At 47.9% G+C, this 24,020-nt stretch overlaps 1 protein-coding gene across 1 annotated transcript in view; it reads left to right on the forward strand.

The window, feature by feature from the left end:
- The first annotated feature begins 998 nt into the window (after nucleotides 1-998).
- LOC149325899 (ionotropic receptor coreceptor Ir8a-like) overlaps nucleotides 999-24,020 on the forward strand; it is a 57,945-nt gene continuing 34,923 nt past the window's right edge. The window contains exons 1-4 of the mRNA XM_089564407.1: nucleotides 999-1,031; nucleotides 7,159-7,265; nucleotides 20,325-20,415; nucleotides 21,436-21,603. Coding sequence (XP_089420533.1) covers nucleotides 999-1,031; nucleotides 7,159-7,265; nucleotides 20,325-20,415; nucleotides 21,436-21,603 — 399 coding nt within the window. The remainder of the gene's footprint in view (nucleotides 1,032-7,158; nucleotides 7,266-20,324; nucleotides 20,416-21,435; nucleotides 21,604-24,020) is intronic.

Raw genomic sequence — 24,020 nt, forward strand, 5'->3', positions numbered from 1 at the left:
AAAGAACTAGATACAGAAGATTCGGGAATAAAAGTTAATTGAGAGTAGTTTATTAATCTGCAGATTTCTAACATGCATTACTGGCTAAATAAGTATTTCACTGCGCATTTACATGCTCTAAGTAAATAATTCGATTCTGAAGATTCGGGAATGAAAGTTAATTATGAGTAGTTTATTATTCTTCAAATTTATGGACACATTACTTAATAAATAAACCTATGGACAAACCGCAAATCTTGATCGACGACTTAGACGAGATGAGGAAACGGTGGGCCTAAGAATCGCAATTAATATCCCCGTAGCCGTGACAGGAGTCCGGCAGAGACAAACATGGCGCTAACGCTGCCAAAAGCTCTTTTATTGGGCTCACACGCGGCCGCAAAGAACTGAATGACTCGGTGGCGCAAATTGTCATCAGTGTGGCAGTCGAACAAAATACCTGCCGCTTTTGGCCGCGCTCAATTCAAAGCACAGAACCCATCGAGATAAGGCGCCAAAGTAACTACAACAATCTGGAGCTAAGAGGAAGCAATTGTGCATGGCTGCGATCATTCGAGATAAGTCTGGTCGCATCCCGCGTCACAAGCAAATGCTAAATCGGTGTGCCTGCGGCTTTGAGCGTGAGCGAACAAACAGTACACACATTAGTGTCATTACTCCCTCTCAAAGAAGCATCCACTCAGTGCTTTACATAAAAAAAGAAAGAAATGCAAAAAAAATCCTGGCGGTATAAAAATAAACACAGAGTCCATTAGCGTCCATAATAAGGGTTCCGGGGTGTAACATGCACAACTTTTCGGCGTGAACGGCGCCACTAGATGTTACTCCATTGGGGACGACCACGTAGTCAAGGTTTGAGGAGAAATATTGCTCGGGCCGAAGTAGCGGCGCCGAACAGCTTTTCCCTGAGTCCGCGGCGGCGAGTGAACGTCCATATCAACACACGCTCACCGGGCTTCTATTCCGTGTGACGTCGACGTAGATTGTAGCGATGTGCGATGGTGCGCTCCTCGTCCCTGATCCGTAACCGGGCAAGTCGTCGGGCTTCTTCCCGCTGAAGGTAGGCTGCAACATCGATCTTGTCTTCATCAATGACGTTTGGGAGCATGGCGTCGAGTGCGGTGGTTGCCTCCCTGCCGTGGACGAGCCAATACGGTGTCATTTGGGTGGTATGATGTACAGCGGTAAAGACGACGTAAGGCCGGATGGCATCCCAGGTCTTATGTTCGGCGCCCACATACATGGTGAGCACGTCAGTGATAGTTCTGTTCAGACGCTGCGTCAGTCCGTTGGCCTGTGGTTGGTGTATGGCTGTATGGCTGTAGTTCAGAAAGGTTTGAATAAGCCCCCGCCCCCCCCCCCCCCCTCCCCAGTAAATGCTTGCGCTATCTGTGATGAAAACATCTGAGGCGCCGTGGCGCAAAAGTATCTGCGCGGCGAAAAAGCTGTGACCCAATGCCGAGGAAGACGTGCAACGCAGAAGCCAGCAATGAGACTTACAAGTGACTAGTTAAGACCCGGAACTTACCGCTCTAATTGACACAGGAACCGATTATTCGTTGATGAATGGAACATTCGCCGCACAGCTGAGAAAAGTAGCAAATGCATGGGATGGCCCACAAATCCGCACTGCAGGAGGCGCCCTTATTGCGTCATCGGCACGATGCACAGCGCAAATGACAAACAGGCACACCTATACTGCGACATTCGCAGTGGAAGAGTAATGTTGTCGCGATGTGACATAGGGCATGGATTTCTTTACTGAGTTTCAGGCGATCATCGACCTCCAATCCAAGTTCATCAAGTTTTCGACGCACGAAGCCACCTCTGCGATGACAACGCTGGATGTCACCTATTTTTTATGCGTGATTAGATCGTCTCGAGTGCATCAAAAAAAAAATTGCGTGTACACTTAGGCTCCGCCTTGAAACTGATAACGCCAGAGCGTTAACGGGTAGCGGCAGTGGCTCCTCTCTTCCACGCATACACGGACATTGTTTCCATATTAAAGGATAGACCATGCGACATACAAATAACGCCCCGCTTTAACCAAGCTGCCGGAAAGTGCCTGCGGGCAATGATCAGTGCTCACTGGCCCAGTGTCTGGTGCCGCCAGTAGTTTTCGTGTTATGGGTCACAAACTAAAGGAATTACGTGATCCTGCTGACCTTGTGTTTTTATGCGCCGATAAGCCAAGCATCTATGAGGTTATTCTTTTAACAGATGACTTTGGTTCAGCGTTAGCAGCCCGGTGAATCGTTCCAAGAGCCGCCGCGGTGGCTCAGTGGCTATGGTGCTCGGCTGCTGGCCCGAAAGACGCGGGTTCGATCCCGGTCGCGGCGGCTGAATTTCTTTGGAGGAGAAATTCGAGGCTCGTGTACTGTGCGATGTCAGTGCACGTTAAAGAACCCCAGGTGGTCAAAATTTCCGGAGCCCTCCACTACGGCGTCTCTCATAGCCTTAGTCGCTTTGGGACGTTAAACCCCATAAACCAAACCAACCAACCAAACCGAATCGTTCCAAGAGTTGCTGTCACTGGTTTAGTATGTGAGGTCGCCACCCGCTGAGTATACTTGCATGCTATAGACACGTACCCCACCCACGTACCCAGGTGTCCCTTTCAGTGCCAATATCAACTTAGCACATTACTGAAAACTCCGCACACCAACTCTTCAACGCTATGCTCAGACTTTTGCCCTTACACTCTCTCTATTTCGGCTGGGCGACCGTCTGTATGTGCTCCTGGGCACTAAAATTTATTATGTACTGCATAAAATTCATTGCACGGAAGTCTCTATATCTAGCGTTTCCAAAGAGTTTTCACTACTTTTGCGCGGGATTTGCCTTAGGAATATCTCAGGCGTGGTAACCTTTTGTGTCCTGTTAGGGCTAGTGGCCTAGGTTTAATATACATGTATGTCCGACAGATATGTTCCTGTTTGATATTTTTCCGTGATACCACCCTTCAAGTAGTAGGTGCATTCTTTCAAGCCAATTTATTTAGTTGCCACAGTGGAAGCTGTGTGGCTATTGTGCTTGGCTGCTGCCCCGAAAGACGCGAGGTCGATTCCGGCAGCGGCGGTCGCATTTCGATGCAGGCGCAGCGTTAGAGGCCGTATACTATGCGATGTCAGCGCACATTGAAGAGACCCAGATGTAAAAGTAAAAGTCAAAGTCAAATTTATTTTCAACATCAAACATCCGCTAGACAGGTGTGATGTTGAGGGGGGAAGCAAAAAGCCTGAAAAAATGGCGGAACTGATCCGGATCTTTCTACTGCGGAGACTTTTTGGGACGTCAAACCCTCTCAACCAAATCATCAATTTTGTTCATGTTTTACTGAACCGAATTCTGTCGTGTAATTTTTTTGATCGTCTGTGTTTTATGGGGCATAATGCATATCACGTGTTCGGTTGTTCGTTTCCTACTTGACTCTTTTGCCCCTGAGTTCCTCTTTTCAGTGTCGAGGAAAGAGTTGCATAAGGATTTAATTTATATTGCTACGAAGAAGACGAAGCTGGCAGTGGCGCGGGACGGAGCGCTCGCGCTAGGCCAGCGGCCATTAAATCATATCTTATCCTTCGTTCATCACGCCTCATTCTTCGGCTGACCACCACGTAACATTTGGTGTGAGGTGCTGGGGTCCCTTTATCGCCATCCTGGTCACGGGGCTTCGGCGTCCTACGCCTGGCGTGGACGTCTGCCGTGAGTACCTGGTCCGCCCCGCACGGCCGTGACCCAGCCCGTCCGACCTGAACCGACCTCACCGCTCACCCCAGCCCCGTCCCCCGCCCAGACCACGAGACACGACGAACTCACGACGTTGCCGTGACCATAACGGCCCCACCGACCCAAGACCCTGCCCACACATGAGGACACCGCACCCCTGCCCCTGCCGTTCGGTGCGTCCAAGGACCTCTGTCGTAAGCTCCTGGCACCTTACGGCCCGGATGCTTCGTGGACCGGGACTCATCCGCCTATCATCTCATCCACCGTGGCGGTGAGCACTTCATCACCTTGCCACATCTTTTCTGCCCTGGAAGCCATCGCTGAATCACGCATCTCTTCGTCCACGTCTTCCTCAGTTTACGATCGGGACGATCGGTCGGTGGCCCCGGGTAATGTTACGAAGAAGACGAAGCTGGCAGTGGCGCGGCACGGAGCGCTCGCGCAAGGCCAGCGGCCATTAAATCATCTTTTATCCATCGTTCATCACGCCTCATTCTTTGGCTGGCCACCACGTAACAATATGCTCTTCCTTCTGCCCATGTATAGCTCTGTGTATCTTCGTTTATCGGGACATGACGTACCCAACATATCGGTAAAACGCTCCTCTAGCCGTGTGCAAGGACATGTCTCTATAAGCTGCACACCGAGACATAGCTTTAAAACATTGTCACAGAAAAAGGGCATTACTGCTTGTACGCTAAACTGCCGCCTTTGTGATGCTCCAGAAACAATCGATCATTTGTTGAGCATTGCTTCATCAGTTGCAACGATGCAATCTTCTGGGATACCATGCAACCTACATTGAAAACGGCAATTTGACCCGGCATTATCTGCGCTAACTCAATGTACTACTACTTGTGCATGAAAGTTTAGACATGTTATTTGTACAGAGACATCAACCATGCAGCGTGTGAAGAACACGATCGCTGTAGACCCGATCTCGCCAATGCTACTCACCACCCGTTCCCAGGAGATGATCCAAGGCCTGTAATGGGAACACTTGAAGATAACAGTTAATGGAGAATACCTAATTTATTTGCGTTTCGCTGATTACATTGCCTTTCTAAGTCACTCAGGAGATGAGCTGCAAAGCGTGATCAGTGAGTTAGAGAGGCAGAGCAGAACGGTAGGTCTAAAAATTAACATACACAAAACCGAAGCAGTGTTCAACACTCTCCCAAGGGAGCAGCTTTTCATAATTCATAGCGAGGTACTGGAAGTAGTAAGGGAGCACGTTTACTTTGGCAAGTAGTGACTGCTGATCCGGATCATGAGAGGGAAATAACTAGAAGAATAAGAATGGACTGGAGGGCATATGGCAGGTTCACTCGGATCATGAATGGCAGTTTACCAATATCCCTCAAAAAAGTATACAACCGCTGTATCTTACCGGTACTCACCTATGGGGCAGAAACGTCGAGGCTAACAAAGAGGGTTCAGCTTAAGTTAAGGACAGCGCAGCAAGCTATGGACAGAAAAATGGCAGGTGTAACGTTGAGCTCGGAAGCGGCCAGAGTGAAGGACAGAAAAATGGCAGGTGTAACAGGCAGGTGTAATGGCAGGTGTAATGGCAGGTGTAAAATGGCAGGTGGCTTTTACAAGTGCGCGTTAATGACATCCTAGTTCATATCAAGAGGAAGAAATGAGCTTGGGCAGGGAATGTAACGAGGAGGCAGGATAACCACTGGTGCTTAAGGGTAACGGAGTGGTTTCCATGAAAAGGCAAACGTAGGAACGGGCGGACGAGATTATGAAGTTTGCGGGAATACGATGTCCGCAGCTGGCAAAGGTTAATGGGAGACATATGGAAGAGGCGTTTGCCCTGCAGTGGGCTTAGTCAGGCTCATGATGATGAATGCTAATGTAAAGGAAGTGTAAGCGCAGACAAAGTTCGAGCCACAGTGGCACTCCCTCTTAGTCATGTGCTATGCATTGCCTTTTTCTAGTACTTGGTTGCTTAGGTGTGTCCTATTATATGTATGAGTCTTGTTCTGTGCATATCTTTTTTTTTCTGGTGCTTGGTCGCATAGGAATGTCGTTATGCATCGTGTTGATTTGACAGTCTTTTCTTAATCGTTCATGCTCAGCTGATTTACATAATATAGAACATTGTCCCATCGCAATAACTACCATGATTAAATCGAAAAATACACAGCCTGCGTGGCTAAGGATAGCGTGTCCGACTCGGAACATATGAGTCGAAGGTTCGACTGCTGAAAAATAAGCCGAACTTATTATTACTGCGTAATTGATTTACTTTATAACTTACATGTCCAAATGACATTTAAGACATTTTGCGGACTTCTAATCATAATTTTGTCGAAGTTTCAGTCACTTTTCAAATCCGGAGCTTCACGTATCATGTAGCCACCTTTTCAGGTAATTATGATTTTTCGCTCCCAACGGCATCGCTACCCGGTTTACTCGAAAACAAGTCTCTTAAATTACTGGCCTTAAAAAGCGCGGTCACTCAGGTACCCGTCCCTCGTAATTCAGAATGTACTCTCGATGTCCGTGTGGCTGACCTCGGTAATGCAGCTTTGCTTTTAAACTGCACGCGCCCAAGCGCACCATGCCTCAGAAGATTTGCATGCACTCACCTTTTCTAGCCGTGCGCGTGAAACGATAACTTTCGAAGATAATATAATGCTTTTGACAGCCCTGGCATCATTTAGATGAATGCATCAGTGAGTGACATGAGCCAAATTTGTTGACATGCATGAGTGTGGCCCAACGCCGTTTCAATGAGGAATATAATCTCTAGCACATGGGCAGCCTTCATTTAGGTTATAAGGAAATAAAAATTCTCTGCACTAATGAAGAGCAAATGAAGACGCGGAAAACTGAGTAAGCGACAAGACAACAGCGTGAAAGAAAGCGAACTTTGATGAGACCGATCGTAGCTGCATTCGCGCACGGAGCGTACCTGGTGGCGTGTTCGCCAAATGCAGCCGGTACAGCCTGCGATGACAGCGCCGCCCACCGGCAGGTAGCAGCCACATTAAGGCTGGTTATAAATATTCATTCAGAACGACGGCTTGACATCGCTGCTATGGCGCAGTGGATTAGAGGCTCGTGTTGCGTATGGAAGGTCGGCCGTTCGACTCCGCACTCTGTACTGTAGTTTTATTGTTTCTTTAATTTCATTTTTTTCCAAATTTTCCCCTTTTAGGTCGCAAATCGTGATGCTTAGTGGCATATAACGCCGTTTAAGAGGATTTATTATCCCTTTTAGGTAAGCCGTTGTGACAATCTTCAGTCACCGTGATCAATTCACCGTGGTTTCAAGCTTTGTGGCTGTACAGGCTGCAGTTGGCGAATACGCTACCTGGTGAGTCTGACTGAGGTGCGCCGGTGTTGTCTTGTGTGCTAAACTGAGACATTTAATGACCGCCTTTTCCTCCTCTGGCATCGCGCAAACTTCCCCAGCATCTTCCTCATGCGGACTTTTTCCCGAACGGAACCATACGGTCCTACGCCCTGATGACGTACCTCATCGAAGACCTGTGGGAGACTGCGCGGAAGTTCAAAGTCTGGTAAGTTCAATTATCACCACTTTTTTAAAAAACTTGCACTCGCTTAGGTTAAGAGCTGCTTCCGTAGTACGAAAAGAGCTGCCTACGTAGAGGTTCCAGAGAAACCTGAAGAATGTATCAAGAAGGCTTTTTTTTTTCACAAAAGTGAGGAAAAATAACGTACCGAGGTAAGAGAACAAAAACTTACGAGGCCTCTCAGTGATTATTGTGTGATGACAGTGTCGTAAAAAGCGCTGTTCTTGTTTTTAATTGCTTGTCTTATATTATCTGCTTCTTATTTTTTGTTACATAGTTTTTGGCTTGTATTTCTTTGCTTATTAATGCTTCTTTGCTGCACTTTTGCTGAGCCACCTTGCTATGCTCTTTGTTCTGTCATTAATAGTCATTTTTATTACTGCTGAGTCATGTTTAGTCAACTTCATTTTTGCTAAGTCCTCATTCATTTGTATTCCTTACGGCCTCTCCCCTACACGTGGTAAGGGAGATTTTCCTGTCTACACTATGCCATTTGCCAACCATGGCAGATGCCAATTTGTTCTTGCGTGTACAAATCGCGGCAGATGGCAGGCGGTAAGCACACACAACACCACTAAACCGGCCGACGGAAAAAAGATTGTGCACGGTGGGGCTTCAAATGCTAAACAAAACCTAACGAAGCCCGTCGAGAGTTATGTGTATTGATGGGATTAGGAATTTTGGAGGAGTAATCGGTTCGTGGCTGGCGCGACCTTGCAGACGATTGAAAGACGCCGTTGTGCTTTGTAAGTATTTATCACGTCTGGTGATAAAGATGGCAACCACGCCCGTTGGTTGGTCGGACGATCATAGGAATATCACAGTCTGGCCTCCCAAAGAAGAAAAAATATAGGAGTGGATATTGGCTTCCCAAGAAATGAAAAATATGTATAGCGTGGTGACCTGATGCTGCTCGAATCTCCCAAGGGGCAGAGTTGCACCGTGCTTTCCTACATTTTATTCCAGTTCTAGGCAGATGGGATAGATATAGCTTAATTGCTTCAGCTTGCTTTCATCCAGCGGTATTTCCTGTCGCAGCAGTTTGAGCTTAAATACGAAAGCTCTCCCACGTGAAACGAACGAAACTCCATACCATGAATCCAATAGCTGCACCGTGGTGTCGGCTCACAAGTACCGTTTCCTTCTGTGGTCTTTTCGCCTGCGCAGCTTCCTTGAATGGTCTGAAGCAGTCGAATCGGCACACATGTTCTATAGTAGAGCAGAACGCTGGGCCAGCTGGTGTAGCGACATATAACACAAGACGGAAGGGAGAACCTCGTGCACACACACGAGCGCAAAACTTGCAACTGTATTTTTCGGAAACGATATATCGCTTTAATAAGCAGAAAGTGCGCAAGCGTATGATAGCCAGTGCAACATGTGTGGGAGCACATTGGTACAGCAAAAATAGCATCAGTGATAGGCACAAGACAATTCGAACTCAGCGGAAATCCCCAGAAAACAGGAACATGAAAGAGGGTTATCGGTGGCGAAGAAAATCAAGTTCTTTTTTGAGAAGGGCTATCGATGCCTTACTCACGCAGCCTGCCGTACTAGATATCTCGAGGGCCTCCACAATATACCGGGCCACCCTATCGGAAGGTCTCCCGATAACCACCCTAGACGGAGGAGAGGGCGGCACTGCTGTTTCTTCTTCTTATTTCTGTCTATGTTGTTTGCATTTAAGGCAATGCAACGACAGGTTCGAGCCTCCATTTGAGCCCAAGGAATTGGCATGCTCTCTGAGCTTGTCATTGAGACAGCGCCCTGCCTGGCCTATGTACACAGACCCACAGCTGAGTGGAACCTTACACACCATTCCAACAGTGCAGGGCACAAACTGTGTTTTGTGTTTCGTGACACATTTGTTCTTCATTGCTCTCTTCCCCTGGCAGAATTCCGCAGCGTCACGCATAATCGCCCGACCGGTTTGCTTTTCCGAATAGGTGCTGCACACAGCATGAGCATCTTCAGCTAGGCACCGCACCCGTTCTTCTTCATCTGGAGCGTTCTCGGCTATTCTGTGCACCGAAGCAAGGGCGTCTTGTTTCTCAAGTCGGGACTCAACCGCAAACTTCGGCCCACGCTCCAAAACCTTAGCCATTCCAGGAGGAACAGAGGCACATCCAAGAAGCACGATAGGCGTCATACCTTTCTTGTTGTTTGCAGTCTTGGGAAGGCTTTGAAGAAGGCTGCACCACAGAAACTCCGTGCAGGCATGCACAGATCTTTGATACCCCTACAAAAGCTTCAAGACCGAAGAGCCAAACCCTAGGCCGTTGCAGCATAAAAGTCGAAGCCAGTCGTTGAGCAGACGAACTTGGCGCCAGCATTCGGATTTAAGGATCTTGGCAATTCTTTTCCAGTGCACAACGGATGGTCCAATCGCACCAAAGAGGATTGCAATTTCCGGAGGGCACAAGCCCTTCCGCAGTGAAAAGGCATAGAACCCTGCTCTGCAAATAGCGATGATTGCCCTCCGGAAATTGCAGCAAAAATGCCTTTTCAAGACCTCCCATATGTGCACAAGCTATCGCACAATGTCAAAAGGGTGGCCAACAAGTTAGGAGTTGATGCTGTTTTTACAGCTCCCTTGAAATTGTTCCGCCTGTGCGCCATGACCAGTAGGTGTCAGGGGAAGAGAGCAATGAAGAACAAATGTGTCACGAAACACCAAACAGAGTTTGTTCCCTGCACTGTTGGAGTGGTGTATAAGGTTCCACACAGCTGTGAGTCTGCGTACATAGGCCAGACAGGGTGCTGTCTCAATGATAGGCTCAGAGAGCATGCCAATTCCTTGGGCTCAAATGGAGGCTCTAGTTTGTCATTGCATTGCCTTAAATGCAAACACTACATAGACAGGAATAAGAAGAAGAAACAGCAGTGCCGCCCTTTGCTCCGTTCTAAGGTGGTTATAGGGAGAGCTTCCGATAGGGTGGCCCGGGTAATTGTGTAGGACCGCGAGATATCTACTACGGCCGGCTGCGTGAGTAAAGCATCGATAGCCCTCTCCAAAAAAGAACTTGATTTTCTTCCCGACCAATAGCCCGCTTTCATGTTGCTGCTTTCTGGACATTTCCACTGAGTTTGAATTTTCTTGTGCCTATTATTGATGCTATTTTTGCTGTACCAATGTGCTCCCACACGTGTTGCACTGGCTATCATGCGCTTGCGCACTTTCTGCTTATTAAGGCAATGCATCGTTTCCCAAAAATACAGTTGCAAATTTTGCGCTCGTGTGTGTGTGTGTGTGTGTACGTGTTTCTCCCTTCCGTCTTGGGTTATTCTGAGCAAAGTTTTCTTGAGAATGTTCCATGTTCTATGCTTCATCGTTTATGTCTACAATAAAGCTTCCCCTGAAAGGCAGCAAACGAGGGTGCCAAGCGCTGGCTTCACACGGCGTCCCTCAACCTAGTCGGTCGCTGATACATCATGGCAAAAAACAGAAAGTGCCTTGTTGTAGTCTAGACAAAACTCCCCGTCGTGAAGTGTGTAAGAGACAGGAACCAGTGCATAGAACAAGGGATGGTTCCTTGAGCTAGGAGCTGTTCTCCAAAGTTTCAATCGTTGCTGCAAAGAGCAAGATAAAAAAAAACACTTTCGGAGTGGCACTGATAGCTTTTTTTTTTTCTCAGCGTAGCCGAGCGGGGCGTTCTGAAAATTGAAAGGTTCTACATTTACAGATAAAGTAAAAGGTTATGCGACTGTCATGGCAACATTTAATAGACAATAACAGATTATTAAAAACATTTGTTTGCAAACAATAAAATTACACCAGTCTGCTTCAGTTTATCTAGTGGAGCATTATACCACCTATTATACCACCTACCACCATTACACCACTCTACTGCTTTATCTTCAGGAGCGCCTCAAGGCTCCAACTTAGGACCGCTGTTGTTTTTAGCGTTTGTTAATGATTTGCGTCACATGTCAAGAACTCGAGAATTTTGCTCTTCGCAGATGATTACAAATTATTCTGTTATATTGGAGATATTCAGGACTGCCGCCAATTTCAAGCTGATATTAACAACGTCGAGAATCGGTGTTTGATGAATCGCTTAAAACTGAATATTAAGAAGACTTCCGCCCTGTCTCTAACTAGAAAACGCGACAGAGTTATGTTTGATTATAAACTTTAGGCGGGTCAAATTTCTCGTGTGGATCATGTACGAGACCTCGGTGTTGTTGTTGATTCAAGGAATGATTTTAGGTTGCATGTAAATTCAATTGTGTTACGCGCATTGAGGCATATTGTTCTTATCTCTAGACTAACAAAAAATTTCGACGGCACGAATGTCTACGCATTCCATACTGTGCCCTTGTGAGACCTTGTCTTGAGTTCGCGTCAGTAGCCTGGAATAGCGTATCTGTCGACTGTTGCACGAAAATTTAAAATGTCCAGCTTAAGTTAATACACATCTTTTATGATAGATATATTGGTCGCCGTTGTTTCTACGACTATGCTTCTCTCTTGGCAGAGCTCTTGGCGACAGGCGACCCTTCGCGATAGACGACTCATACGTGACATGCAGTTTCTGCAAAAAGTCGTGCGCGGTTTCATTAACTGTGGGACCTTACTGATGTCGCTGAATTTTCGTGCGCCGCATGCGAAAGCCGCAAAATGTTTTGACACATTTTATCCCGATTTGCACGCCATCTGTCCGATGACTCGTTTACAAATCATGTATAACAAAACGTTTATTGACACGGACATATTCGCCTAATTGTTGTTTTCATGCCTGGTTTTAAATGTTTTTAATTGGTCATTCAGATGTATCTGACCTAGTGTGCGCTCGTTTAGGCCACTTGGCTGTTGAGGCACACTCAAATAAACATATATATCTATCTTTAGCAAACTGGATATTTGACTAAATGTAGAATTCATTACGGTATGAACCAGGGCAGAAAGAAATAGAACACAAGAACACGAAGGACGCCTGGACAGAGCACTATCATTCTCTTTTAAAAACGGAAAGTTTATAGTCTAGCACTCTGTCCTCTCGCGCTTTTCGTTCTGTGTGTATGTGCGCTGATTCCTGCTGGCATGGAAATACACTAGCACAAAAAGAAGTGTCGATAATTCATTGTCGCAGAAAAAACAGCTTGAAAAGCAATGCACAAACATGCAACTGATTTACAATTCAATCGGTCCTCGATAGCTTAAACTTGAAGGATGAGGAAGGAAAATTGAATGCATCCGCACTCGCTCATTAATCAGTCTATCTATCCATGCGTCCGTTCACACACGCTGCCGTCACCCCCATTCCATAGCACCAGTCAATCTATCCGTCGAGCCCTGCGGTCACGTATCTCGATCAAAGAGCACCCCGCAATTGCACTCTACTGCTTTATCATAGGAAGCAGAAAGAGAAACCGGAGGAAATGACCGCAGACACCACTTCTAATTGCAGTCCAAGAGTTTCTTTGTTAACAAGAAAGCAAACGCAAATGCAATATAGGCAACCTAGAAGCCAGATATAATAATTTGAATGAAACGACAACCCAAGTTTAGCAACGCTGTTTAGGAACGCGAATCTAAAGAGGGCGTTGTTCCTACTCCAAAGGTGTTAACATGAATTAGACGAAAACCGCAATTTAGCTACGCGGTTTAGGAACGCGAGTCTAGAGAGGGCATTGTTCCTATGATGAAGGTATTAACATGAATGAGACGAAAACCGAAATTTAGCAACGCGGTTTAGGAACGCGAACCTAGAGAGGGCATTGTTCCTACGGCAAAGGTATTAACATGAATGAAACGAAAACCTGATTTTAGGCTCGCGGTTTAGGAACGCGAATCTGGAGATGGCATTGTTCCTACGGCAATGGTATGTCGCTCTCACCTCAGTTGTGCTTTTCATAAGAACGCACAGGATTTTGTCACAGCCACGGCTTATCAGGGAGGCCGTTACTGCAAACGGTAGGTGGTGGTGGTATTGGTTTATTTAAAAATAAAAAAGTGGAGTAAAAGAGTGTTGTCGGCCGCAACAATTGCTATCTTAAGCACCCGAGCTGAAGCCGGCGGAAATGAAAGGGAAAGGGGAGGATAGTGAGGAGAAGTATAGAGGGGAGCGACAGCAAGAAAGGACAGGGAAGAGCTTTGTGCACTATTTACAAAATATAAAAATAATCAAGTTCGCGCCGCTCGCGCGCTAATGTCCAACTGTTTTATCAATCTGTTGATTTTGCTTTGTGTGACACTGTGTGACAAGTTCGCTGAACTTTCTGATGCGCCAATCAGTCTCCAGTAGAGGGTGTAATGCGCGAGGTAGCTATTTTGAGATGTGCACCTGTCCCCGGTCGAAGGGTTACCAAATTCGTGGAACCGCGGAAGCCCCACGGAGGCTCGGTGGCTGCTCTATTGTCGCCGGTGGCATCGCCACCAGATCGCTCGTTCCGTCTCCGTCTTGCCTTCCCACCACAGATATATTTCCAGCACGCCGCATTGTGGAGTGTTCAGTGTTTGAATGCCTGCAGTTGTGTTTGTGGCCAGTGGATGTTTTTTTTAACCATCTCGCTTCCCTGCGTGTCACTCATTCGCTCTGCTCATGTACATAGCTTACTGTGAGGACGCAGGTGTACGGTGGCCTATCGGTACGCGATGAGGCGCCCAAGGATCGTTTGAGCTTTGGGTACTCAGAAGAGGCCCCTAGTTAGGCTGTAATTGCCACTTGGCGCTGGACCCCTCAGCGACAGCCTTCTTTTTTTTTGTAAGGAACCTTGAGTGCGCGAAAAAAGAAACGTATAGGAAGGCAGAGTTTCGGAATGCAGTGAGTTCAGTGCTGTTTGTATGCGTGCTCGGAACCTCTCCTTTCCCAAGTATATATCCTTCCCCCAGTCTTTGATTAGCTGACAGAAGCTTTATTTTCCTCTCCCTACGCATCGATTGGTGTGAAGTGTCACCTGTTTTATTATTGGTTGCTGTCAGCGCCTAATGCCGAGACAGAGGGCTTAAAACTAAACGCTCTCGGTTAGGCGGGGGCTGATTTCGTGCTGCCATCGGTTCAGTCATGTTGTAAATAGTTTTAAAGCGAAAGCTTTACTACTTGCACTTTCAGCCTTTGCCGTGGCGCGCGGTGCCACCATTGACATTTAGTTGACCTCTGTGTGACGTCATGTGTGACATCACGCCGAAGAGAAGGGCGACCGACTCGCGCCGTCGCAAGCCGCAGCGGTGCCACCACCGGCGCCTAACTCCTGCGCTCTCCGCTAGGAGCGCGATTGTGGCGTTACGCTGAAGAGATTAGGCTTGAGTCACGTCGCTAGAAAGCAGTAGCTGTGCCAACCACCAGCGGCTTAACAGTGCTTCGCGATCTCGCGCCGTCCGTGTGCGACGGCGGTGCACATGAACGGCGGCCTGACTGGACTGGATTGTACTTGACTGGATTGGATTTGATTGGATTGGATTGGATTAGATTAGAATAGATTAGATTAGACTAGATTACATTAGATTACATTGGATTGGATCGGATTGGATTGCACTGGATTGGATTGGATTGTATAACAGATGCATCGTCACAAGTCTAACCACAAGCACCACCACCAGCTACACTACCAGCTGAACCATGGCGTAGGTACGGATATTGCTTTCGCAATTACCGGGCTTAACCAAGCTAAGCCACAGCGAATTTTTTTCTTTGCCTGTTTCTTTTCGTTTATATACGTGCAAATAAAGAGTTAACCTTCTGTTTCTGCCGTCGAGTAATGTGAATGTTTGCGAGTCTTAACCATCAATCCATTAAGAAGCCCAATTTCATCATCAACAAGTGTTTCCTCACGTCCCCACGTGAAGAGGATCGAAACTGACACTTTTCCGGTTCCATTTTTTAGCCACTGTTACTCCGGTCTGTTAGGATATCGACATAAAAATCGACGAATGACGTCCTGCCTTTCGAGCTGCTCTCTATACGTATTCTTTTCGGGAGCATATGTATTTTCATAGTAATACTGAAAGAGGGCTTCATGGCTAGCTGGCTTTCAACCTTGAGAGCGAAGGCAGTTACAGGAAGTAATAAGGGGGCAAAATAATCAATCAAGGTCGAGGTGCACTCAACTCGTTGTGTGCTATTCTCCTTGCATTTCCCATAGTAATTTGAACGTGTGGAGTATATAAAACGGATCTTCGTCGTAATGTAAAGTACGGAAGGGGCTTCGAGTCATAAAGGTGTTTCAGCAGTATTGTCCTGTCATGAGCAGGGTAGATCAGAAAACAGCGAAGACGTGTTAACCAGAAACTTCACAAACTGGAACCAAATTGGTATTTTCTTTATTAGTTAGGATCATCGTTGTAACTAAATACTTCAGGTTCCCACTGATAATAGCGAGTGGCAATAGCTTTGAGATTTTTGAATATTTTTTTCTCGCCCGCACGGCAGCGCCAAGAATTGTGGTTCTCTACAGGCGCAGAAACGAAAGCGGGAATCAGCAGCGCATGCAGCCCACTTATGCAAGCAGGCGTCATTCGGCGGAGCATGTGTCACGCGCTCTCTGCTGCCCGCCGGCCTCCTCTGGACCTTGACTGTAGGCGTGTCTAAAGAGGCAACTCGATGAACATATACGCGGGAAGCACCTGTGCGCCTAGCGCCGCGCCGCGACGGGCGTCGCAAAGTGGCATTCATCTCCATGTTCCTGATGCTGGCTGGCTGCCCCTTTCGAGATGGCTGAAAGAATGTCAAGCCGTGGACAAGAGATGGTTGGCGAGCTGAAAGGATTCCAAGCAAGCTTGGGAGAACCTGAAAGGGCTTCAAGGCATGAAGAAAAAATTAATCGAGAGCCCCTCAATCCTCCGATTGTTCTAAACCGGACCACGCTTCCGACGCGCGCGCTAGAGCCCGTGCGCAGGAGCCGGTATCTGACATACACAGATATGTGCGCCATCTCGCGCCTGCTCGCGCATGCGCAGACCGCTCCAGCGTATGCCCGCGCGCGTAGGTGCTCCGCCTGGCGGCGAATTCTGTTCACAGAGATGCAGCACTCAAAAGCATCCCAAAAGTGCTCTCTCAAAAGTAGCTGCGTTCTAGTGGACTAAGAGGAACAGGAGCAATGTGATCCAATGGCAAAACAGGAGCAGTTTGGACACGCCGAGAGTAATCGAGAGGAGTTGGAGGTGATCCAGTGCGAAAGGCGGAGTGAGAAGGAAGTCATTTGAAGCAAACGCGTCATATCACCTTTATTTCGAGGTTTTTTCGTCATTTTGACTTGACTTGAATGCGAGAGCAATGGCGGCTCAGGACTGAAATTTGCGACAATAAGCACGAACGTATCTCCGTTGAAAGGAGACAAGACAAGAAAGACACAGCATCTGATGTTAAGTCTCTTCCGTTGAGTGAGCGCGAAATGGCGGAGGCGAAGCTTGGTAGAATCACAAGATGTAGTCCTAGGAATACCTTCCCATCCTTAGGCTGCTAGTCATTTGATAATGTCAAACATGAGGCTATCCTGGAGGGCCTTATCAGCCTAAACGTCGCAAATAAGGCTTTCGGGTACATCAGGGACTTCCTCTCTAACCGGATCATCATCATCCTGACTACACCCACAGCAGGGCAAAGGCCTTTCCCATGTCTCTCCAATTAACCCTGTCCTTTGTCAGTTGCCGCCACTGTATCCCCGCAAACTTCTTAATCTCATCCACCCACCTAACTTTCTGCCGTCCCCTGCTACGTTTGCTTTGTCTTGGAATCCACTCCGTTACACTTAAGGACCAGCGGTTATCCTGCCTTCGCATTACATGCCCTGCCCAAGCCCATTTCTTCCTCTTGATTTCAACTAAGATGTCATTAACCCGCGTTTGTTCCCTCACCCACTCCGCCCTCTTCCGATCTCTTAACGTTACACCTATCATTTTCCTTTCCATAGCTCGCTGCGTTGCATGAACGTTCTATGAACCTTATATGAACAAACCAAATAATCTTCTAACCGGATAGCTCGAATAAAATTTCAATCTGCGCAATCCCTGACCATAGAACTAGAAAGCAAGGGTACCCCGCAAGGGTTGGTGCTATCACCACTCTTGTTTAACGTAGCCCTGCTGGCGCTCCCGGCAAAATTGGAGAAAGTTGAGGGACTTAACTTCAGCCTATATGCTGACGATATCACGATGTGGATCGTTTGCGGCAGTGACTCAGAAATCGAAGCTAAACTACAAAAGGCAGTTGACATTATAGTCAAATGTGCGGCACAGGGGGTTCTCGCCTGCTCCCCAAATCAGTCTGAAATTTTCGTGCACAATCCGAAAAGGCCGAGATGCAAGACGCAAGCAGATATTCGAGTATCAGTAGAAGGGAAAGAGATCCCGAAAATACAGCAGGCAATGGTCCTCGGCCTGACGCTACAGACTCACGGCTTCAATGAGGAAACTATCAAACAGCTAGACGCCAAGCGCTGCAGACGTTGAATACCATCAAATCAATGAAAAACAAAGGATGAGGGCTGAGAGAAAAGAACCTGATGAGGCTAGTGCAGTCCTTTGCATCCGGTAGGATCGTATACGCGACGCTATATTTGGACCTAAAGATGGCTGAAAGAGCCAATGTAGATGCGCTGATACGTGGATGCGTAAAGCGAGCGCTAGGACTACCTGGGTGCACGTCCACCGAGAGACTCTTGTCGCTTGGTGTGCACAACAATTTTCAGAAATGGCAGAGGCGGTGCGTGTAGCTCCGATGCACAGGCTCGGCGGCACTAAAACTGGCCGGGCGCTTCTCGACAGGGTTGAGGTAGCGCCCAGTGGGGGATCTACCCCAAAGGTTGATTTGGACAGAAACGTCAGGGAGAAGTAGGTAATACCGCCGTTACCGAGGAACATAGTGCAGTTAAAGGAATAAACTTGCTCAAAGGTATTGAAGAAGAAAAGGCAAGAGACGTGAGGACTGGACAGAGCGACTCTTGGGTTTTCTTCTTCAATCACTTTGCGCAAGTTTATTCCTTTACTTGCTGTTATGAACCAACTCGCCCTGACTAAAGTACATATTATAATGCAGTTAGGGGAGAAAAAAGAGCGGAGGCCATGGGCCGACGCTACAACAACATGCAGCACAAACAGTTGGCGTACACAGACGCGGCGTGCGGGCGACACCGTAAGGCGGTCGCCATGGTAGTGGGCGGGCAAGGGGAAGCGGTTACGGTCGCAACGATCAGAACAAGAGAGGCCGAAGATGCGGAAGAAGTTGCAATAGCGCTGGCTTGTGCGAAAAAGAAACCAACATTCATAGTCAGCGATAGCAAAACTGTCATCCTAAATTTTGGTAAGGGCATGATTTAACCCTCTTCGGCAAGAGTTTGATCACAACGGAGCATTGCGTGAGCAATCAGGTTAATCTGAACGCCGGCACATGCCTCAGTCCCTGGCAACGAGGCGATACAAGCGCTAGCCCGAGGTCGGGACCCCTCGAAGAAGGGAGCGGAGAGGGCATGGTAAAATTTGGAAAGAATGCAGAACACTACACACTAGAGCGCACGTTGGCGCCACCGCGAGACGCGGCGTTAGATAATAAACAGGCGATAGCCTGGAGGCACTCCAAACCTATACATACCCGAATAACCCCGCCGCGGTACGGCATCTGGCTGCTGACCGGGTTCGCGCGGGTTCGATCCCGGCCGCAGCGGCTGAGCTTCGATGGAGGCAAAATTCTAGAGGCCCGTGTGCTGTGCGATGTCAGTGCACGTTAAAGAACCCCAGGGGGTCTAAATTTCCGGAGCCCTTCACTACGGCGTCCCTCATAGCCTGAGTTGCTTTGAGACATCAAAAACCCCAGTAAACCAAACTAACATACCCGAATCCATTTCCTGTAAATGCAATAAGCCCTGAATTAAGGTCGGCTCAATGTCAACGCTGCGGTGAGAGTGTGTCCTAAACCACATTGTTTGAAAATGATTTTTCGCTGGGAAGGGCACTGAATATCGATAGCGAAGCAGCCTGGGAAGTCCTGCTGCACAGCTCGGACCCCGAGACCCAGCGGAAATCGTCCGACTGCCTGAGGAGGCCGCCGAGGAACAACACATCCCGGCCAGCATCCAAGGCGGTGTCTCCCACTGACATCCTCGGCCTGCGGCCGAGGTTGTTGGGGCGCGCACCTTCTCGGTTGGACATGAAATGTTTGTTCTCTCTGTGGTCGAATCGCGGAGACAACAGCATTGGGAGTTGCAGTGACAGCGTTCCAACCATGTCGCGAACACGTATGGAAGGCGTGCAGCGTTGTACTCGTGTCGCATTATACTTCGGCACGTACTGGACAAGACGGCAAGAGTCGGTCAGCGAAGTCGGGAGGAAGGGGTGCGCAGGGAAACGTTGACCTTAATAATGCGAAAGTTACGTTGTTTAACGTCTAAAAAGTTACTATTGCACCAATATGCGCGGTTTTGGCTGTTCGTGGCAGGGAACGTCAAACGCGTCTGCTCTGACCGCCGTACCGGAGGCACACTGGAAGCGCGTTCAGCGCACAGGATGTTCGGAAGGTAAACGATCCGTTTAAGTGATACTTCTTCACCCTCGCGCCTACTCTGGGAGAGCACGGAACGCTTCAATGACAGAGCAAGCAGTTGCACTCTCTAGCGGTACTACTGCTCTGCTCCTCACTGCTCGTTGCCTCTTCTCTTGTTCTGCCTATGAAATGCACCACGGAAATTTTTAAAGTGCGTATCTTGGTGCGCTTCTCAGCCCTGAAGCTGCCCTTTTTTTGCACGTTGAGGGCCAGAATTCATCGCGTTGCAGTGCCGACGAGAATCGTCTTTTAGAACATTTAGAACCTGGTGCTGTCTATTGCTAGTCTATTGCCATTGCTAGTGACGAACATTAAATCTCTAATTATAGTAAGGCACTTGAGAGTGATAATGAAATATTAACGTGTAAGCTGTATTTTACAAGCTTGCCATTTAAAGTGCTTAACTTTTCCACATACCCACCATGTGTAACACTACCATGGGGACGGAAACGTCTATCACAAAGGGAACATTTTGGTGTTGTTGGCTACATTCGGTGGAACATGTCATATATAATCGCTTCGACTGAGCAAACAAAGGAGTGCTTGCGGTGCAACCTTTGTCACGCAGCCCCAAAACAACCATTGCGCCAGTGAACGTGTGGGGGCGCCTGTTGCCCAACGGTACCTGGACCGGCCTCCTCGGAGAGATTCAAAGAGACGTGAGTTTAACTACCTTTCTGCAGGGCACGGAATTCTAATTCAAGCGAGACCACATAAGCTGGCTATATAGCGGAGCATTAGCTTGTTAACAGGGCTTGAAATAAACTGAAAGGTTTATCGAGTTTCCAAGCGCTGTTTCATCGGAAGTGTACGGGAATATTTTTTTGAAACGAGCAGTGGCGGATTCTAAGGTATTCGATCTCTAGAAGAGTAATCTTAGTGGTCAAGTATTAGTCATTGTTGATTAGCAGTACTATATATGGTTCACGCCGGACTTTATTCCTAAGGAAGCGCGTTCGTTGGAGCCTCATGCTCGAATTCTCTGCCAATGGGACGCGGAAGACGAGGCTCAAGATGCCTTGTATCGATAAGTACGGCGTTCTAATCACCAACTGGTGAAATGTACATGAAAGCTAGCTTTTGTAACGAATAAAAGGTAAATGCGTATAATATACGTGTATCTTCTCACCACCACCACTCTTATTCCCAAGCAAAGTGCGGTACGTTAAGACAGGTTTTGCACTGCGTATCTCTCAGGCTAACTAGACCAGCGCTCACTTCAAACAGTGATCACGAAGTTGTTCACAGTGTTGACGTCACGAGTTTATACCGAGTGGTGCGAAGGTTCCAAGAACCATTTTTTTGTTAATAAATGCGTCTTTCCCTGTCGGACAACCGTAAGATAGCGAAATAGGGCCTCAGAACTGATTTTTGCCGAGAAAAAAAAAACGTTGCATGAAGTTCTCCTGACTGCACTTTTAAACATTTGCTTAAATTATTGAGACGAAATTGGTAAACCTCGCCTAAGCCGATCTAAAGTGCTACACCACGGAGCAGTGCGTTATTTGGGAGTGTGCTCGTGCGCGCAGGTGGCGCCCGTGAAACGGCAGTATTTCGAGAACGCCCAATGAGATGAGACACACAAATATTCGTGGTCGATGTCCACAACGTCGATTCCGTGCAAGTGCATTAAAGCCTTGCGGGTGTCCGCTCCTTGTGACGCAATGTGCCGGTTGCAGGAGTCCGACGTGGCGTTCTCTCTGTACGTGCCGACGGCCGAAAGGATGCAGGTGGCCGAGGATACCGGTCCCTTGGGTTACGAACACGCGGTCATCGTGGGTGGATTCAGCAGGGTCTCGGCGCTGCAGAGCAGCATTGCTGGCTCACTCACAGTGTTCCGAGCAGAGGCAAGTGGAGCGCGGCGCGTCCGACCGAGTTGTGAAATTATGCGTCAGTGTTCCCTCGAGTTGCAAAGTAGCCCAGGGAAAAGGGCAAGGCGGGAAGCGATGGCGCAACAGGTAATGACTGTGTGACCGTCCAGGGTGAACTGGGGCAGGATTCACAGTTGCGACGCTGCTAGGAACCTGCCTTGTGGGTAGCGGGGGGCAAAAAAGTCGCTTAACACTCCTCGCAGAAAGAGAAACAAAGCAAAGCATAAGTCAAAGCTGGAGAGAACTGCACGCAAAGAGCGTCTGCATGTAGAGGTCAGGATAGCCAGGGGAAAGTTTCTGCAGCGGAAATCCGTAAAGCAAGCTACATGAACTATCACCCGCTCTGGAGAAACTCGAGAGAGCGTGGTTGATAGGAGAGTAAAATGCCTAGCCGAGAGAAGAATGTATGATAGAAGGTTCTTGGAGGAGCGAGATGGCGACATAAATGGTATTGAACTGTAGAAGAAAAGCGCAACGCACAGGACAAAGAGCGGCAGAAATCATATCAGACAGTGTCACGGATCCACTGAGAACACTCGGGCCGAAAAAATGGACTAGGCGACAGGTGTACCAGCATAGACGCACATTTATTACACCCTACATGTATTACACGGGACACATTTATTATACGGGACATAAACACTAGCACACAAAACTAACGAACAAAATTAACACACAACACAGACTACCAATACATACGACCCGGCAACACCCAATCTACTAGCGTTCCGCTTTCGTGCTCACAGTTCGGCGCTGATGAAGCGTTGTATGGGTCCAGTAAGTGGCATCCAGGTAGCCGACGTCGAGGAGGTGGTCGAAGTGCTCAGGCTGGCGCCGCTGGCGGCGTCGTTGTAGGCGTCGTACGAGCTCCCGGTCCAAGTGCCTGTAGATGCGATGCTGGAGATGTTGGCGTTCTGGGCACCACATGGATGGGTGGCAACAGCACTGGAGGCACCCCTGGCCGTAGCAGGTGGTTGCGTTAGCCGTTGACTCCCCGGAACTGGCTCAGGAACGGCAAGAAGTCTACGGTGCAACGACGTAAAACTCGAGCCACGTTTATCTCTTTTAAAGACTATTTTTATATTCAAAGACAAGGCATTTGCATTGGATCCTGTGTCGCCCCGATCCTCTGCGAAATATTTTTAGCTGCTATTGACCGTTCCTTGAATGTAGAGCTTACTAACCACGGTATTCTTAAGTGTTTTAGATATGTTGACGATTTTTTAATTGTTTTTTCGAAACAAAAAACGCTGACCTACACTGATTCAGTTAGCAGTGTTTTAACTCTTTTTGGACAATATGGCAAAGGCTTGGTTTTCACGCACGAACTCCCAACCAACGGTTCATTGCAGCTTTTAGACATTAAAATGCAGGTTGGCTCGCATCATGTCTGTTGGAAATATGCTCCTCCAGCACAGAAAGCACTACTTCCATTTGATTCTGCACATTCAAAGATTGTGAAAAGAGCAATTGCAAACTCGTGCCTAGAATCAGCCTTAACCAAATCATGCGAGCATGAAATGCATTCCAGCTTCCATAATCAGATCACCAGGCTGGTTTCAGCCGGATTCCCCTGCTCGCTCATCACAGCGGTAGCCGAGAACCTTCTCCAGAAGACAAAGAAAGGCAAGCGTAGCTGTGACCTTGAGCGCTTGAGGAGTGCAGAGCCGACGGTGCTTCCTTGCATGCACAAAGTCGCCCACAATTTAAAAAAAAGTGGCAAACAGGCATGGTGTTCCGGTGGTTTTTTCGGCTCCAAAAAAGCTTGCTGGGTTATGCCCCATGATCACCGAGGAAGGAGCACCACGGAGCGCATGTACAACAAAACATGCGGAACAATACGTCAAATGTGCCACGGGCATGGTGTATCAAATCCCGCTCAAGTGTGGACGCGTGTATGTCGGCCAAACTGGACGCTGCATCAATGAGAGCGCAAGGGAGCATGCTCTTTCTGTAAGAAAAAGAGACGGGGCGAACTTGCGTGCCCATTGCATTTCATGCTGTGGTTGTGAGCCGATGCCCAAATACATCAAGATTCTGGGCAAGAGCAAAAGCAAAATAGCCCGCGAACTTTTACAAGCTTTTCACATTAGAGAAAAAGGCGGAAATTGTATTAGCGATACCTCGGTCACCTTATATGATATGGAAAGGAATTTTATCCGTAGCTTTCGCTGACCTATGCAGGCTTGACTTGCTATCCCCTTCCCCCATTCCTTTTTTTCCCTCTCCCTATTCGGTTTTGCACGTGTGTATGCTGCATATATATTCTGTTGCGAAAGCAATAAATCTAGTTGATAGTTTGCGCTCTTTCTGTCTTCTGCCTCTTCCTGTGTTTGTTTGTTTTTGTGCGCAACGCCATCCCAAGAAACCTCTACGTTTGTGCGCTGACAACA

This window comes from Amblyomma mixtum, chromosome 10 (assembly GCF_055824585.1).
Source record: "Amblyomma mixtum isolate Tamu chromosome 10, ASM5582458v1, whole genome shotgun sequence".
Classification (NCBI taxonomy): domain Eukaryota; kingdom Metazoa; phylum Arthropoda; class Arachnida; order Ixodida; family Ixodidae; genus Amblyomma; species Amblyomma mixtum.